The sequence below is a fragment of the Stenella coeruleoalba genome (genome assembly GCF_951394435.1).
Source record: "Stenella coeruleoalba genome assembly, chromosome: 7".
Classification (NCBI taxonomy): Eukaryota; Metazoa; Chordata; class Mammalia; order Artiodactyla; family Delphinidae; genus Stenella; species Stenella coeruleoalba.
Window position 1 is genome coordinate 100,346,223 of NC_137153.1, and position 19,332 is coordinate 100,365,554.

At 38.1% G+C, this 19,332-nt stretch overlaps 1 protein-coding gene across 6 annotated transcripts in view; it reads left to right on the forward strand.

The window, feature by feature from the left end:
• The window catches only part of MUSK (muscle associated receptor tyrosine kinase), a gene marked incomplete at both ends in the record, with an annotated part of 91,942 nt that overhangs the window by 39,193 nt on the left and 33,417 nt on the right, over positions 1-19,332 (forward strand). For 3 of the 6 annotated variants that reach the window (XM_079927476.1, XM_079927472.1, XM_079927473.1), the window contains 2 exons: positions 9,013-9,042; positions 16,749-16,873. In XM_079927476.1, coding sequence (XP_079783602.1) covers positions 9,013-9,042; positions 16,749-16,873 — 155 coding nt within the window. The remainder of the gene's footprint in view (positions 1-9,012; positions 9,043-16,748; positions 16,874-19,332) is intronic. The other 3 variants (XM_079927477.1, XM_079927474.1, XM_079927475.1) reach the window with 1 other exon arrangement.

Genomic DNA, 19,332 nt, shown 5'->3' on the forward strand with positions numbered 1-19,332 from the left:
TAGGGGAGATTAGGCTGGATTCTCATCTAGAAAGTTCTGTAGTGCTTTTGAGAAACAATGGTAAAGTGGTCCTTTAGTTGAAGCGTTGTCAGTAAAGTTCTCTAAGGACAAACAAGTGTTATATAATGATTATGCACTGAACATATAATACTTCAAGGTGAAGAACAGTTAGGCTTCTTTAATCGCTTTTAAGAAAAGAAAATGTGCTTCAAAGATTTGTCTTCAATTATTTAAGATAATCAAATTGATACAATGTTGACATTATATCGTTTGAAATGAAAAGTTCTTGGGACCTAAAATATGCATCCTCTAATTGGAGTAAGCTTTTACTTTCATTGTTTAGGTATTAAAATGAGATGTACAAGTTCAAACATACATTCACCAAAAAAAGGGAAAACTTCTTTCTCTTTAATGCATTAATTCGTCCAACAAAGATTCCTTGAGCAATACACCAGGTGCTGTATGAGACAGAGAAGACCGTGCCATCAGTGGGCTTAATTTCAAAATGGAGCTATTTTGAATTATGCAAAGGTATCACAGAAAGCTGTCAGGACTCTATGGCAATATGGAATTCAAATAATACGTTCACCTGTTTCCTTCAGAGATCCAATATGTGACTTTCAAATTTTAATTAGTATATTTATTTCCACCAATGATAAACTATACAAGGCATGATTTTTGGAAGGAACTTAATGTACTGGCTAATAACATGGGCTCTAGATTTTTGAGAAAACTGCCTGGGCTCCAGAGACTAGAGTCAACCGCTTAAGTTCAAACCGTGGCTCCACCACTTACTACTTATGTTAACTTCAGGTGGGTTACTTCGTTTCTTAGTGCCTCAGTTTCCCTACCTGTAAAATAAGGTGAATAATACTTCCTATCTCATAAGTTGAAAAAGAATAAACCTCAATACCATGTTTAAAGCTCTTAGAAGAGTGCTTGGAACAGAGAAATCACTCAAATAATAGTTACCAATATTAGTTCTAGAACTAAAGTAACTTCAGTACAACGAAAGCAACGACTTAAGCAACTGGAAAGACGTTTACAGCTCTTTACTCCACGTGTCATCTTTATCCTTGAGGTAGAAGCAATAAAGTTCAATGCAAAAACTAAATTTTTATTTAGAATAGAGTTGATGTTTTATTAACTTTGGTTCTATCAGAAGAGTAACCATCGACTTTAAAATCTGAAATGAGCCCTAGAAGTTATAGCTCAATCCCTTAGTCTTCAGATAAGGAAACTTGAGACCAGAAAAATGATTACTTTGCCTAAGTTATCCAAGAGCTTGGATGTCTTAACCCCTAGACCAGGACATCTTTCATTACCCCATTCTTGAGTCTTTTCTTTTTCTATGTTTATGTTACATAGATCAGTACTCTGCCACTTACTAGTTACGTGAGATTGGATAATTTACTTAACCTCTGCAAGTCTATTTCCCCTTTGTGAAATGGGGGCAATGTGACTTGGAACATAAAGTTCTTAAAAGGGGCTGAGATAGCATATATACAGTGTCTACATGGTAGCTCTTCGATTAATACTGGCTGTTGTTGGTATTGTTGTCTGTTTTTTACATTGTTACGAAGCTGGATGACTTATATCCAGAGAATATTGCTGGTTAGGCTTCTCAAATTTCATAAATAGAATGTCAACATTACCAACTGCTTCTCTTGCTTCCAAAGAACATAAATCTACCCTCAACCAGCAATGCTTTGTCCCTGCATTCTTGGTACTTGTTAGAGATTATAACTTTGGTTTGGCCCCATTGTGACAAGTGATATAAGGATGCCTATCTAAGGAGCTGTATGAAGATGTGACTTTACCGGCAAACTAGAAATGGGCTGTTTAGAATCAAACTGTCCCCCACAAAAAAGTATAAAATCAGGAAAGTCGAGGCAACCTTAGTGCATACCCCAAGCTTACATCATATTTTATTCACTACAGAAATAGCTGTTTGCCAAAAATCTTGTTGAAAATATTGATCATTCCATCACTCACTGCTCTGCAAAACATCTTAAGTGAGAAATTGCTTTAAAAATTTAGTGCCAGGCTTCCCTGGTGGTGCAGTGGTTGAGAGTCTGCCTGCCGATGCAGGGGACACGGGTTCGTGTCCCGGTCCGGGAAGATCCCACATGCCGCGGAGCGGCTGGGCCCGTGAGCCATGGCCGCTGAGCCCGCGCGTCCGGAGCCTGTGCTCCGCAACGGGAGAGGCCACGGCAGTGAGAGGCCCGCGTACCGCAAAAAAAAAAAAAAAAAAAAAAAAAAAAAAAAATTTAGTGCGTGGGAAGAAAACAATGGTCTCTCTTGAGACCATTTTGCACTCCTTCCTGTAGCGAGAGCTATGTACTTTATTTTCTTTTTTGCTCTAGCTTGCACGTATCTCAGAATTCAGTTTGAAGCTTCGTCATAGTATCCGTTACACTAAACCAACAAGAGGTCTCCTTTTCTTGAAACTAATGTGTTATTTCATTTAATTTACTGTCACACCATTGATTAGACTCACTTCAAAATTCTCTATGAAAAGAGATGGAAATAACAAAGCTGATGGACTAATGGAACTCTTCCTCCAAGGTAGTGTTTTCCAAGCATCAGTGCACATCAGATCTTCTTTAAAGGCATAGCTCTAGGTTGCATTCCCCAGGGATTCAGATCTGATGCGTCTCTGTTAAGGCCTTTTAACAATCTCCCAAATGATCCTTACATAGGTAGTCTATGAACTACACTTTGAGAAACATTGATTTAAAGATTTCTACCTGGAATGTCTTCATTCCAGATGAAGCTTAAAAATTTAAGAAGAAACTTAGCTTATTCACCATTAGTATTAGGATAACTTCAAATTTATTCATTTGTTGAGTGCCTACTATATTCCATGTAGTGAGGTAAATCCAAGGTCACAGAGATAAATAAGACATGGTTCATTTCTTGAAAAGTTTTCAAATTTAGTGAGGAAGGTGAACATGCAAGCAAGTAATTACAGTAATTAAAGTTCAATATATTTGCAATGATAGAGTTTGGGCAGGATACATACACAGGACAGGGGAGACAGTGAAAGGTCAGGGAAAGCTTCAGAGAGGTGAGGTCTCACAGGGCTTTGAAGGATGAATGGCAGCTCATGGTACAGATCACATCTCAGTGAGGGAGGGGAAAAGGCAGACTTATCATGCTAGCACAGGCACACTGACCCCTAACCAGGGAGTCAAAGATGGACTAAAGAGTTTGGGATAGTATCTGTTGGAGGCGCTATGAAGACTGGAAGGAGCTGCAATTTGACTCACAAGCTATTTGAGTTTATAGTCTATGCTACCTTTCTTGGACATCATTTTAAAATGGGTGTATATCTACCATCTCATCAGCATGGGACCCTACAGTTTGGAGGCCTATATATGGTCCTATTGGAACATCCAGAATCCCATCTCAAAGGCTACAGAAATGTTCCCAAGCCAAGCCACTTTAGACAACCGGGATATTACCGTGTCACTTAAGATTAAGGTTGTGACTCCTGTTTCTTTTCCCAGATAAAATTTCTGGTCAGCTAAAAAATAAATAAATAATTTGAAAATGCTGGTTCTTATTAAACTTCAGTTTCTTTGACTACTGTCAGAGCTCAGGTATCTTCCTTTTCATGCGATTAGGTCAAAATGTCATTTAAAAGTAAACGAAGATTTTGATAAATATACTGTAGTTATATACAGTGTTAACATTGGAGGAAACTGAGTGAAGAGTACCTGGGAACTTTCGTATGCTTCCTTTACAGCTCTTCTGTAAATCTAAAATTAGTCCCAAATAAAAACCTTTTAAAAGGGTAAACTAATAACGACTTCTGTCCTCCTCATCAAGCTGTTTAGCATCTCCTCTCATTAAAACCAGAAGATAATTTTTTTTAGAATGAAAAAAGTGAATCAGAACCGAAATTCAACTTTTGACTTACAGTTAAACTTGTAATGTACTTTCAGAACCATTTGAACAAAAATATTCCTAATCGTTGCTCTAGCTACGTCGAGGACTGAAATCAAAACAAGTTAACTCTGTGTGGCTCTTGTCTGATTTCCTTGGTAAACATGTCTTACTCACAGTCATTATTCACCATCCATATTTACAAGCTAGGAAAATGTTATTATCTCCAAGGCCACAGAAATGTTCCCAGCCCAAGCCACTTTAGAGAATTGGAATGTCACAGAGGCAGGCCAGCCTGACTTGGAGGAGAGAGGCACAGTTTGTGAGGGTACCATGTATGTTTTTCTAAAGGAACTTGCGCTCCCATCCCTTCAGAGATGGAGCCACAGTGGATAAACCTCTTTATGCATTGCTCTGCTTCAAAGGGGACAGAAATGTAAACAGTGGCAGCACACCAGGATCCGGTTTCTTTGCTTTAGCCACCAAGAAGTCAGGAAAGGAAAACCAGGTATTTACTTAGGTTTATCATTACTATTGTCAGGTTTTCTTTTAATGATTGGAAAACAAAAGAAGAATCTGTTCAGAAACAAAGTACCACAGAGCCTCACTGTGATTTCTTTTCAACCACCCCGAGCCATTTTTTTTAAGTATAAAATTAAAAATTAAAATGACCTTTTTTGTTCTTTGTGATGGTTGTCTACTAACAGGCATCTCTGACTCAATAATTCTTAAAATACAGTGCTGTATGAGACAAATGTAGCCTATTTAAGAATGGATTCAAATAATCTAATATTGATTAGCATCTATGTTTTGATAATAGGGCCTGAAGAATGGATTTCTCTTTCTAGAGTGATTCTTCTCGGATAATTGAGGAATGGATTTAAGCACAGGCTTTTAACACCTACAGAAAGGCTGTTCAACATGATCAATATCTGGGATGCAGCCAGCTAAGGCGGACTGAAATTTAAAGACAAGATAAAATAAAATAACCTTCTACCTCTGAAGTCAGTTGGAAGAACAGCTTTCTTCAGTCAGGAAGATACCATAGAGATAGAAATAGCAAGCAAGAAAGAGCTAGAAGACATGGCTTCAAAATTAGCCCTCAGTACCTTCTAGCTGTGTCTTAGTTGCTGTATTAACTTGTTTGTACAAATCATTTCACTTAATCTTCTTCATAATTCTATGATTGGGAGTCGATACCTACATTTTCTGCATGAAGAAGCTGAAGTTCAAAGAAGTTGAGCAATATCACAGTTCAAACAGCTAATAAGCAGTAGAATGAGGACTCAAACCCAGAGCCACTTGCCTGGTTTGTTTTAAGGGTATTATATATAACTGTAAGGAAACAATTCTAGTAATACGATTTTGATTTCCCAATTTCTGAGTATGTCCTTAGAAAAAGCCCTAGAATGGTATTCTTAGAGTACCAGAGATTTCCTTAAGATATTGCCTAAGAAGAAAATTATAAATGATGCCATCCTACAAAGAGCAAAGAATGTGCTATTTCAGTCTCCACTGAGACTTCAACTCTAGATAGCCAAATTCCTATTGTCTTCTTGGCTTTCCTCACTCTTACAGTCAAAAGAATGGAAACCGGCTCACAGGTCTGCCTGTTTTCTCTTCTGGTTTCATTTCTTTCTTTCTACAAGGTCTACATGACCTGTATTATTTAACCAAATATATTCCTTTTATTTCCACCAGAGAACCTTGATGACTTTCCCTCCTTCTGTATAACAATACATTTCCCCTCCAAACTTCTTCTCCCATCAACTAATACGGTGAACTGAGTAGGAAAAAGTTAATTGACCTTAGAATCAAGTCATATTTACTCACTCTCACACGCACACACATATTCAAAATTGGGGAGATAGACCTTAATAAAAGCAAATATAGAAATGAGTATTGGGTATTCAGGACTTTCAGCGGAACCAATGACCTGTTTTATTATATGAACGCAAATAAAAACTTACGCAAATTTAGATTCACAGAGGTAGAGTATTTAGAAAGAGTCTTGTTATTCTTTGAACTTGTGAGACTCTAGGTGTATGTTAGTTTTAGTTCCTGGTACCACAAGATAAGAGGATAAATTACGAAAAGAGGGAAAGATAAGAGGTGGTTCAAAAGTGAGCAGTCAGGATGGTAAACTGGGGCTAGCAAGCTTGGAAAAATGAAAATATTTGATGGATTTTTTTTTTTCATTTTTGTCCAGTGGATAGAAGTAGGAACTAGGTCTTGGCGGGGGGGGGGGGGGGGGGGGGGGTGGCAGTGATTATAAGGAGACTGATTTTAGTTTGATTTAGAATATATATGTATATATTTTTAAAACACAGTTGTTCAAACTGTGTTGATATGATAATGTTGACTTCCTCATAAACCAAAGTATTCAAGAAAATGATGGATATCCTCTTTCACTTGGATGTTGATTTTATCTCAGATTATTCCAATATGAGAAGTCTCAGATTCTCTGTTCTAAATGTCCTACTGAACAATCCCAAGAAAGCAGAGACGGAAAATGAATCACTACCCAACTCTTTTTTAAAGAATTTCCTTTCTCTACAAGAGACTGTGCTGGACCTTAGGGGCAAAAAAGACGGCAAAAGCAAAGTATGCTATTCTGCTCCCTCCTCCACCCCCTACTCCCCACCCCCCAAAGAAGATTACAAATCACATTGGAAGACAAGACTGATGCAGTACACATAAGGCAATTAAACGAAAATTTAACAATCAAGTGAGAATAAACACCATGAAACAGAATATGTAAAAATTGATAAGAGGTAAAGCAATCAGTTTAGAAGACAAGAGGGATCGTGGTAGGCTAGGCAAGCAGGATACACGGAAAAACTAGGGCTACAGTTTGACCTTGAAATAACAATCTCATACACTGAATGCTCGTACTCAACCTTAAATAGTTTACGGGTATTCTTGCATATTTGCCTCTAATGTAAAGTAACCTCAATTGTGTGCGCATGTGTGTGAATGTGAATGTGTATATTAATACCTAAGCATATGGAAATATGTATCTATAAAGATGTATATTTGCATTTGTGTGTAGAAAAAAACTTTGAGAGTCTATATACGAAAGTATAATTTCTGGTGGAACTTCCAGACCTCCTCCTAGGAAAATGGCAAATCTTAGACATTCTTTCATCTTCCGAGTTGGTTCTACATGTCTGGAGTGGAGGAAATGGGTGCATTAGTTCAAAACTGCTTCCGATTCCAAACAGATCAAGTAAAATGAACAATAATAACAATAGTAACAACAAGGTGAAAGATGGCAAAGGAAAATCAGCATTGCCCTCGGAGTCGACTTTAAAATACAGCCCAGTAGAAGATCACGGTGTCAAATTAAAAGGAGACTGAGGATTTACCTGTACTTGCTCTAGAATCCTAGTGAGAGTAGTGTAAGAGATGAGTGAATAAAGTTCTCAAAACTTACTTAAGGCCCTTCAACTTCAGTGGAACAAAATTTTGGAGATATAGCAGCCAGATAATAAAGACACTTAATATTCCCAGAGAAGTCCCTTGCCCATCTCAGGCACTCATAAATAGTTATTTGGCTGGTGGAAAAAAAAAAAAAAAAGGGTTTTTTCTAAGCTTAGAAATAAGCACAATTGTGCTGACGAACTAGAAAGATATGCGCAGCCCAAAGGCATTCAAATATAATTTTTCAGGTCCAATCTGGTCCAACTATGGACCTTTATTTATTTATTCTGATTAAGATCTGTGTGGCAAACAGGGAATCTCTGCAGTTTTCACGTGTCCAGATGACCAGTTTTTAGCATGGAAAAAAACTCATTTTTAGCCAACATGACCCTGATACTTAAAAAAATAAAATAAGAATGTGCCACGGACTTGATTGGTGGAGGGAGGGAAAGCTCAGAGTAAAATCTAACTGGGAAATTATAAGTTCACTTAAATTTAAGAGTACTGGGTATTAAGTACCAAAATGAGGCCTTCTCACTGCGATGCTAGGTTAGAACAGAAGATTTGTTGTCTGAAAGTTGGAGTGGCATTTCTGGGTCTGCATCTGCAGCAAATCTGTGAGTCTCAGATTCCTTGTCTGGAAAATGGGCTGAATAATATCAACCATGTACAATCACAGAGATATGGTGAGGATTAAGTGAGATAATATACAATGTGTGTGAAAGTCTCCATAATCTGAAAAGAATTATACCAATGTATTCTTATCATTAAAAGTAGTTAACCATAGCATTGCCATTTTATACTAAAAACAAATATTGTACTTGGCTCATCACTAATTCAAAGAAAGGTCTATTCTAACTATACTCCAATAAAATTAAAATATTTTTTAAACAACAAAGAAAGGTCTAAATTGACATGAAAAAATAAATCTTCATGATAGAATAATAGAGCTTCATGTGGGCTCTACATCTGATATGGTTGTATTAAACATTTTGGAACAATTAATTTGGTGGTTGTCTCTTTTCTGGGATTTTTTAAATTCTAAAAATTCTCAATTCCGTATACCCAATTTAGATATTTTGATATTTTTCTTTGTAGCTTGCTTTACTGCTTTTTTCCTGAAAGAGAATGACTTGCTCCTCTCTGCTCTCTGAGCAGCCTCTGGGAATTGATACAGAGGAGAGAATCTCTGTTGGTTGTAGGCTCCGTTCTGCAGACACCCCCTAATCCTCTGTTTACCACAACACGAGTCTATTACCATAGAAATGATAGCTGAGATCCCAGATTCAACATCACTGACTTCACAGCAGGGCCTCGTAAGTGGAGAAGCCACGCTGACGAGGAGAAGCACAATCACTACTACTATTATCAGAAGAGTAGACAGTCTGTGGCCTTGAAAGAAAGGGTAATTGTCAACATCACTATAAAAACGCATGAATGAGCTGCGTTGCTGGGATATGTTGTAGTTCATTTTCTGTGTAATACTGCCTGACTAAAAGTAATGATTTGAAATTTTATGTCATTTAATAGTTTGCTTTTAAAAGGCCAGCAGTTTCACTGGATTGCATTTGTCTCTCATTAAGAAACAAGCAGATTCTAATTCATCTTTACAGCGCTGTTTCAGTGCTCAAAGGTTTCCCTTTTCATGATGCGTTGTTTTTGTTTGTGTTTGTTTGTGTGTCTTGTTTCTATTAATAGAAGAGAGTGAACCTGAGCAAGATACTAAAGGTATTTTTTTTTTTGCTTTCTGCACTGCTTCTTTTTAAATGTATGGTTCGATTCAACTGTTTATTTCTCTGACTTTGTAAACAACTCTGGGTGCCACGATTTTGTAAGGAAATAACAAACGATGTACGGGGAATATTAATTCAGCATTTAACAGTGTTATTAGATGGGCTGCCTTATTACATAATATAGTTATTGAGCACTTACTTTTATTAAGAAAAGTTTGAATCGACAGAAATGTTTAAACTTTGTACCCCAAACTCTGAAAATGCAAACAAAATGAAATGACGTAAATCAGCATGAGAATATAAATCTCACACAGATTGGAATAGAAAGATCCTCTGACCAAAAGCCTTGGGGGGACAGGAGGTGAGGGTGTTACAATCTTCGGAGACTTGTAAAAATGTCAAGGTGCCAGCTTAGGTTTTTACTGTCATTACTTGAAGTGGACAAGTATTATGCAAGTGCTCCAAACCAAACCAAATCAATCATACTGTTCTAATCTAACTTTTGTGTATTTTGGATGAAATTCACAAGTTCTCATATAATACACTTTGGCTCTAGGAATAAACCCTAGGGTGGTATTCGTTGAAATAGCACCTCCTTATCTTAGTATTTCAAATAAGGTCTCTGCGATGTTTTCCTATTTCTAAATATCACGCTGCTTATAACTAAATTTAGATAAAATTATTTCACCTGCTCCTGTGTGGTTTTGGGGGGTTTTGTTTGTATTTTAGTTTTTGTTTTGCTTGTTTTCAATTTACTCCTGTCAGTGCTGGTTTGAATCAAGTAGCCTCAAAGACCTCTTTAAGAGAAGCTAGAAAATTAGAAAGAAGGAAGAGAACGAAAGAAAAAATTCATGCAAACTTATTGTGTCCTTTGAAATAATTGCTCAGACATAGAACTTATAAGGGACTTCAGTATTCTTCTGGTCCTACTCGCTTACCAAGAAAAGAGAGGCAATTCATCTCAAGCCAAACTGCTTATTAATTTCAGGATTTAACTTGGGTCCCCCACCTGTTAGGCTTTCCATTACCCCACCAGGCAAATTTCAGAGTGTATAATGGCCCTACTTCCTTATTACAAATTCAGATTACCCCTTAAAATGGCAACCAATAATAAACTTTATTATATATCTGAAAGTGCTTTGAAAAATGGAACGAGAAAGATGCGGCGGGGTGGGGGGAAGAAGGGAGGGAAGGAAGGAAAAGGAAAGAAACAGAGAGAGAAAGGAAATGGGAACACAATACGGTTATATTATACAGAACTTTGGAATCACTGGCTGCTTAAGCCCAATTTTGAATACAGGATTCTCAACCTGCAGTTAGTATTGTAAACTTACCCCAGAGAAAGTAGAGCCCCAAACTCAGAACTAGGTACCATGAGAGAAAACCCAGGGATAAACAGATTGCCCGTGTCTATTTCACATGTTGCAGATGAAGAATAACGTGCTTGGCCATAGGAAAGCAAGTCAGAAACAGCTCACAGTGAATTGGAGAATGATGGATAAAACTATTTGTAGAAAGCAGAGTTGGATAATTTTTTTTCTTTAAAAATCCACATCAAAACAACTGTAACCATTTTCCAAATTACTCAGTAATGTCATGCCCCTTCTATCAAACAGCTCGTTTATGCAACAAAAACACTTCTATATTGTCTTTCATGCAAATATAGGTAAAATAGGGATATTCAAGGGACATTTATTTGATATGAAACCTATCACATTACTTTTAAAATGGATGACTCAGAACGAATTTTCAGTTTGTGGCTGCCGCTAAAACAATGGGAGTTTATTACTGAACTATGTTTAAGTTTATTATTACAGGTATACTGTTATCCATGGAACAGTCTGGCATTTATTTTTAATGGCAACTGGCTTTACTGTTTTGAATGTTTGATAAATGTGGTGAAATTTCCTTCTCCATCCCTTCACCTTTTATGCTTGGAACTGGTAACAAATACTGATGGGTATAAGAATATTAGCTTCATTGCTGATAAAGCTGAATTGAAAAATAAAGCTTTCTCTTCCTTCATCCAAGAATTGGAGTCAAGTGATCTACTGATTCCTCCCTACAACTCCACCTTTCACCTGGAGTCACAGGATGGAGAAGTCCTGACCTGGAGAACTTACCTACTGCATATTAACCCATACCCTTTCTTGTTTGCTGGGTAGCTGGCAGAAAGATGGCCCAGAGAGGATTGAGATACTCATCATATATAAAAGCACTTTTCCCCAATCTCACCAATCAGAGGAGTCACTCATTCATTCATTCAACAAATATCTCTTGAGTGCCTACCATGTATCATGCAGGGTTCTGGATCAATTGATCAATGAACCGACCAATGATCTGTCTATCAATCAGCTTGTGTTAATGAACAAAGCAAGCTTTGCCCTTCTGATGCTTACATTCCAGGAGAAGAGACAGCCAAAAAACAAACACATCAATACGTATGGCATGGTGTGAGGGGGATGTGTCGAGAAAGCATTATGAGAAGACATCTGAGTCAAAACCTAAAAGACATTTGCAACCTTCTTTGAGGGAGGGAAACTGGCAGGAAAGGTGTAAGCTATCTTTCAATACTGAAAGAGTCAAGTTTCTATTTTATCTTTCGGCAAGAATGTGGGAGGTCAGGAGAGACCAGCTTCCCTTTATTTCCTGGCCTTTTTTTTTTTTCTCTTAACCCATCAGACTTAACAATGAAACCCATGATCAGCCAAGGGTATATCTGCCCCCTTGGAGAAGGAGACCAGCAGGTTGTCGGCACAACCCTACATTCATGAAGCCACCTGCAATGCCAATGGTGCTCCTTTCTGTACCCTCCTGTGCCCCACTGGACCTCCCAGAAGGTTCTTATATGGGACAGAGCAGCACATTAATTAAATTAACTCCAAGGCTACGTTGACCTCTAGAACGATGACGGACTCTGTTTTAGTTACCATCGCACGTAATTCTTAACTGTGTTGTGCAATACGGATCATCAGAGGTTTTGCAATGAGCCCAAATGATATTCCAAATAATGTAACGCCAGCCAAAAGAAGAGAAAAATCCATAAATTACAGAATAAATAAATAAATAAACCCTCCCTTATTATTAAATTTCCAGGAAGAATTTAAAGTCCCCAAATGAAAATTCTTGCCTTTGTAAATTAAAGCAGAAAAAAAACAATCTAGATTTCATAGTTCTCCAGTTTCTTACGCTTCTCATCTTCAGCCAGAAGGCTCTCATTCAGTTTTAAGGGCACACTGACTATTGTCATCTTCAGCAGCTGCTGTCTACACTTTTCCAGCATTTATGGAATTGAATTAAACCCACTCTCAATCTTTCAAGGATCCTGCTTTTTTTCCCAGATTCTCGAAGGCAGTGGGACCCATAAAATGATCATTGCAGTAGACTCAAACTCAAAAACTTCTGGACACACAAGTATAGCCCCAACCCCCTACAAGAGTTATTTCAGCCAAATGATGAATATGGACTCAATTATGTTGTGCAATCTAGGTCTCCGTTATTGTTGCCAGAAAACATCAGAAGGAAAAGAATCCCTGGGTGTACCCTCGCTCAGATGCCAGTCACTCTGTGTTAGTTGTCCAGGGTCCACAATCTATGACCTTAGACTGAGTTGGGAGAAATCTCCTATCAGCTGTTCAGATGGGGTACCATGTTTGTCGCTCTGGAAGAAATGTACACTGCCTCCTAGCTGGCTTGTCTTCTTGAGAAATTTAGACTTTCCAATGCGGACAGCCTCTGTCTTCTAGTCTTTCTTGACACTTCCTTCTGACCCATCCAGCATTTTGCAACTTTTTAATTTTCCGTTTCACCTTGGAGTCTTGTTTTTCTGGAACTCCAACAGAGGTGCAGCCTTCACCCCTATTTTAAGAAGGCAGTTTTAGCTCTCACCGCCAGGCTCTCAGGACTGGCTCCATAATTTGTGGACCAGGTGCAAATGACACTGAGGGCCCCTAGTTCAAAAATCACTTATAATTTCAAGACACAGGCAGCAGAAAAATAAACGAAGCATGGGCCCCTCTAAGCATGGTGCCCTGGGGGACTACACAGGTCACTCGCTCTTGGAGCCGACCCTGCTGACCACCATAATGACTGCTATTCCTCTTGCTATGGAATTTTTCAGGTTATAACTATCGCCTACTAGGGAAAATTTTCCCTGAGTCCCACATTTTGTTTCAGTTTGGAATCATCCCCCACAGAGCTCTGATCTAAAACTGTTGTGGTTATTTCTGAACTCTTAGGACCGATACCTCTGACAAACGTTTTTCCTCAGAACCTTACCCTTCTTCAGGTTTTAGGTTTTCTAGTACCTTATGCTATTTCAATGGCAAAAGAGGTATGTGTCCCATTGTATGTTTCTCTGGAGCTGTAGAGTAAGCTCTACTGCAATTTTTAAACTTTTTAATGTTAAAACATTTCAATCTTACAAAAAAGTAGATACAGTAATATATTAATAGTAAACTCCCATGTTCCCATCACCCAACAGCAACAGTGATCAATAGTCTACCATTTTTGTTTTATCTAACCCAGTACCAGTTTATTGCTGCTGGCTTATTTTAAAGCAAATCCCAGACATGGATTCAATCAGTCCGTATGTACTTTAAGGCTTTTTAACGCAGTCACATTACCATTTTCATTACCCCATCCATCCCAGCTAGCACTAATTTCTTACTACCATTTACTACCAGGACAGTGCAATTTTTATTTGATTGTCTCAAAAAACTTCTTTTTACATCTGATTTGTTGCATAAGAATCCAAATGAGAATTCACACATTACATTTAGGGGTATGCCTCTTAAGCCTTTCTCAATCTATAATAGTTCCCTCTTTTTCTTTTTTTCCCCAATATTATTTATTTGGTGAGGAAACAACACAACTTGCCCTGTTCAGTTGTCTATATTTGGGATATGATAGAATTGTATCCTTATAATGTTGTTTAACATGTTCCTCAATCCTCTATTCTTTCGTATATTGGTAATTCGACCCCAGGACTTACTTAAAATCAGGCTCAATTTTGTGTTTATTTGGGGCAAGGGGGAAAATTCAGCTTCCTTTTAAACATTAAATCCACTTTTTTTTTTTTCTTTAACATTTTTGCCTTGAAGTTGGCACCTTCCTTCCTTTTTCTTTCTCCTGGCTTTAGGGTCCAACATGTGTATTTCTAGCATGCTCTTCTAGATTCCACCTCTTAGAGTCCTCAATATCAAAAGATAGAAAGGTGAGTTCAGTGATGTTGAGCATTCTTTCATGTGTTTGTTGGCAATCTGTATATCTCTGGAGAAATGTCTATTTAGGTCAGAAATGCAAATGAAAACCACAATGAGGTATCACCTCACACTGGTCAAAATGGCCATCATCAAAAAACCTACAAACAATAAGTGCTGGAGAGGGTGTGGAGAAAAGGGAACCCTCTTGCACTGTGGGTGGGAATGTAAATTAATACAGCCACTATGGAGAACAGTATGGAGGTTCCTTAAAAAACTACAAATAGAAATACCATATGACCCAGCAATACCACTACCGGGCCTACACCCTGAGAAAACCATAATTCAAAAGGACACGTGCACCCCAATGTTCACTGCAGCTCTATTTACAATAGCCAGGACATGGAAGCTGCCTAAGTGTCCATCGACAGACGAATGGATAAAGAAGATGTGGCACATATATACAGTGGAATATTACTCAGCCATAAAAAGAAATGAAACTGAGTTATTTGTAGTGAGGTGGATGGACCTAGAGACTGTCATACACAGTGAAGTAAGTCAGAAAGAGAAAAACAAATACCGTATGCTAACACATATATATGGAATCTAAAAAAAACAAATGATTCTGATGAACCTAGGGGCAGGACAGGAATAAAGACACAGATGTAGAAAATGGACTTGAGGACAGGGGGAGGGGAAAGGGTAAGCTGAGACAAAGTGAGAGAGTGGCATGGACATATATACACTACCAAATGTAAAATAGATAGCTATTGGGAAGCAGCTGCATAGCACGGGGAGATCAGCTTGGTGCTCTGTGACCACCTAGAGGGGTGGGATAGGGAGGGTGGGAGGGAGGCTCAAGAGGGAGGGGATATTGGGATATATGTATACATATAGCTGATTCACTTTGTTATACAGCAGAAACTAACACAACAGTGTAAAGCAATTATACTCCAATAAAGATGTTTAAAAAAAAGAAGATGATCAATAGATTGTGGGTGTTCGATTCTTGTGGTTAAGGACAAAATTTATATTTTCCTCAAATTTATTATGTTCTAAAATATGATCAGAAAATACAAGGTCCAATTGCCATCTCTCTCTAAAAAAAAAAGAAAGGTGAGTTTGACAACTGTCAAACAAATCATATCCTCCTATATCTCCTTGAATTATGTAACCCTTTTAAACAGGTTTTCAAAAATCAGAGTGACTTCTAATACAGCTGAATTTGATCTAGCCCTGGCCTGTACATCTCCTATCTAGTATATACTATCTCTTCTGTACTTTCCTTTCGAATACAGACTCCACAGATTTCGCAGTTTTAGAAGAACTAAGCATCAAAGCCTGGTGTTAATTGGAATTTCATAGTCTAATATTATGTTCTGTCTTTAAGTCCCAGAAAACAAAAGGCAAGAGCAAAAAAAAAAAAAAAAATCATGTTTTCAGTAAATGGGCAATTAAAAGGATTCCATAATGGTTTAAAGAACACTGGATTTGAAGTCAGAGGAGTTGAACTCAGGTTTCTCACCCATCAGTTTTATTACTTTGGGGAGGAAACTTAAATGACCTGGGATTTGGTTTCTACATCTATTTAATAAGAGGAGAAATCTAGTTGCTCTCTGAAGTCTCTTCCAAGATTAGTGATTCTGTGATTCTAAGTACCCTTCAATTTACTGTACATTCTAAACCTCTCTAAATCTCCACTCTTCAATTAAAGGTAAAATTTCTTTTCACACCAAAAGAACTTCCTCTTACCTAGTTAGAGGGGATTCAGCCTCAGAAAAGAATATAAATCACCCATTCTCCTGCCCACTTTTGTCTAAAATATTCCTTTTCTTTTTGACCCTGTATGCTCATCTCACTCTCTGAAAAGTTTGACAGATTTTATCCGTCCTCCCACTACGATATAGTTGAAGATGTAAAGCATTAATTAATTATTTCATTAATTCAATTAAATATTATTACTTTGGTAGGCATTCTCCTAGGTACTGAACAAAACAGGCAAGGGTTTTCGTTGCTGAGGACTCTCGGTCTACTGCGGGGATACAGACAATAGACAAAAAAATAAATAACTTCAGATAGGGGTAAGGTCTATAAAGACAATGAAACAGGATGATGAAAAAGCAAATGGGGGGAAGGTTAGACTTTACGTTGGGTGGTCAAGGAGGCCCTTTCTGAGAAAGTGTCACTTAAACAGAGACTTAGATGATACAAGGAAACCACGACATGAAGATCTATGGGATGAGTGCTCTAGGCTGAAGGATGGCATGGACATCTCTTAAGTTGGGAACAAGCTTGGTGTATTCCGGAGTGGTGAAAAGCATAGGGTCATAGCATAAATGGCTTAGAAGCCAGGGCACAGTATTTGATATTACCCTTAAGACAGAGGGAACATGGAAGATCCTTCACAGGAGAACATGATCTGATTTGCATTTCTTAAAGACCACTCCAGCTTGACTATTCCCTGTAGGAGAGTCACTCACCACTTCTGTTTTCCTAACAGTTTTTGCCAGAATCCTGCGGCCTCCTGAATCCCACAATGTCACCTTTGGTTCCTTTGTGACCCTGCGCTGTACAGCAACAGGCATCCCTGTCCCCACCATCACCTGGATTGAAAATGGAAACGCTGTGAGTGCCAACTGTACGGAAACTTGTCTGGGGAAGACGCACTGGTGGTGAATTTCAGGGCAGAACACTTATTTGTAGAGTTACCTTGACCTCTGTCATTGGTCCCACCTGCACCTCCATTTTTCAAAGCCTTCCAATATTTTCATCCTAGAAGTCACTGACTTAGAGACTGAACTCCATAGGTTTACTTCTTTCCTTGTATCATGGGGATAGTAGAAAGTCAAATTCATTCTTTATGCTTTTGTGTAAAAGGGAAGTGGTATTAATTCCTTCCCACACAAAACTCATCAATTTAAGAATTAGTCCACTGTTGGAGCCTACTTTGATGAAAAGTAATCCAGAATTAGAACCCATGTCTGTTAGTGCAACAGAATTTTCTTTTCATTTCTAATACTGGTAATAATAACTAACATATAGTATGTGGTTGCTATGACCAGGCCCTGTTCTAAGCACTTTACATAGAAACATTCATTTATTCATTCTACAAATGTTATTGAGCATCTCCTGGGCATCAGGCATTATTCTAGACCTAGTGGATACAGGCACAAACAAAACAGGTAAAGTTTCCTGCCCTCAACTTGCTTACTTGTGATGGGGAAAAACAAACAATAAAATAAGCAGATGGGAGAATCTATAGTCTATGTGCACAGTGTCAAATGCCATGGAGAAAAATAAAGCAGGAAAGTGAGAAAATACAATCTCAGGAGAAAGATTCCATTTTCAATAAAGTGATCAGAGAAGCCTCATTAAGATGGAGATATTTGAGCAAAGATCTGAAAGAGCTGAAGGAGGAGGCTATGTAGATAATGTGGGGATGATAACCGGGCAAAGTCACTGAGATAAAGGTGCACCTGGTATGTCAGAGGAACAGCAAGTAGGTCAGTGTGGCTAGAGGTGAGTGAGCAAAGAGGAAAGAGGTAAGGGGTGTGCACAGGGGTTGTAGATCCTACAGGCTTATATAGGTCAATTGATACAATTTGGCTTTATTTGAGTGAGGCGGGATGCCATTGTAGGTCTGTTTCTGTCGTCTGTTTTCCTGCTGACTCTTTCATTGTGTTTTGTTTCCTTGTGTGCCTAGTTATCTTTGACTACCTGCTGTTCATTGTTTTGAGAAAAAAAATGTCAGAGATTAATTTGAGGTCTAGACAAAGGTTCTTTTCTCCAGAGAATTTTTGTTTGTTTCTGCTAGGGACCAGGGGCTACTACTAATCTTAGACTGCCTTAAACTTGTTATAGTAAAGTAACTTGTAGTCTTGTTCTTCTTCAGCTCTCGAATTAAATTTTAGATGCCATTTAAAATTCACATCTTATTTGGCAGTATGTTTTGTGGCTTTTCTGTGAAGCTGTAGGAGTTGTCTTAAGCCTCTCCAAGTAGTGTAAAGAGATGCCCTAAGAAAACTGGGTAACTGACAATATGACTTTATTAATTTGTCTTAAGCTCTGTGAAAACAGTTAATACAGAAAATGGAAAGACATAGGCTTTTAAAAAATTCAGTGTTTTCAAAAGGCTCCTTTGAGTTTAGAACTGGAACATATATGATTATTCTCTGTTGGAGTTGAGGAGTAATAAAAAAAAGCCAATGGTTAGAGTTAGTTTTGGTCTTATTGAGACTCCAACTTCATCTTTCAAGATGTGATTCACAAAAAACAGAAAGCAAAATGGATTCTTCGGCAGAGATTCTAAAACAGGAATAAAATAAATGAATGGTAACTTTCTTCCAGGAAGAAAGCAAAAGGACATCTGCAGTTCTCATGGTCAGAGAGAGTGTTATTCTTACAGCCAAGTTTTTTTTTTTTTACATCTTTATTAGAGTATAATTGCTTTACAATGGTGTGTTAGTTTCTGCTTTATAACAAAGTGAATCAGTTATACATATACATATGTTCCCTTATCTCTTCCCTCTTGCGTCTCCCTCCCTCCCACCCTCCCTATCCCACCCCTCTAGGTGGTCACAAAGCACCAAGCTGATCTCCCTGTGCTATGCGGCTGCTTCCCACTAGCTATCTACCTTACATTTAGTAGTGTATATATGTCCATGCCACTCTCTCGCTTTGTCACAGCCAAGTTTTGTTCTTGGTGCTACTATCCAAGTCCAAATAGAAATCGAGATGACTGCCCCGTGCTGATGCAAATCACAGGAACTGGAGGCAACTGCAGGCATTTAATAGATGTTGGACAAATAGCCAACCAGAAAAGTCTATTGAGGAGAACAGGGAAGGGCCACAGACCTGGTATCATTCTGGGTGGGCAGGATTAAGACAAATGCAGAGTTGGGAGATATTTGACACAGAATAAAACAGAATTTGAACTATGGCTTTTCACTAACTATAAGCCAGTGAACTAACTTCATAACACACTACCAAGTACAAACGAGTACTTTAAAAGATGTGAATGCTCCTTTTCTCCCCCTCCATGAACATGCCAAAAACGAAAACCCTGAATGATTACAGCCAAAGAA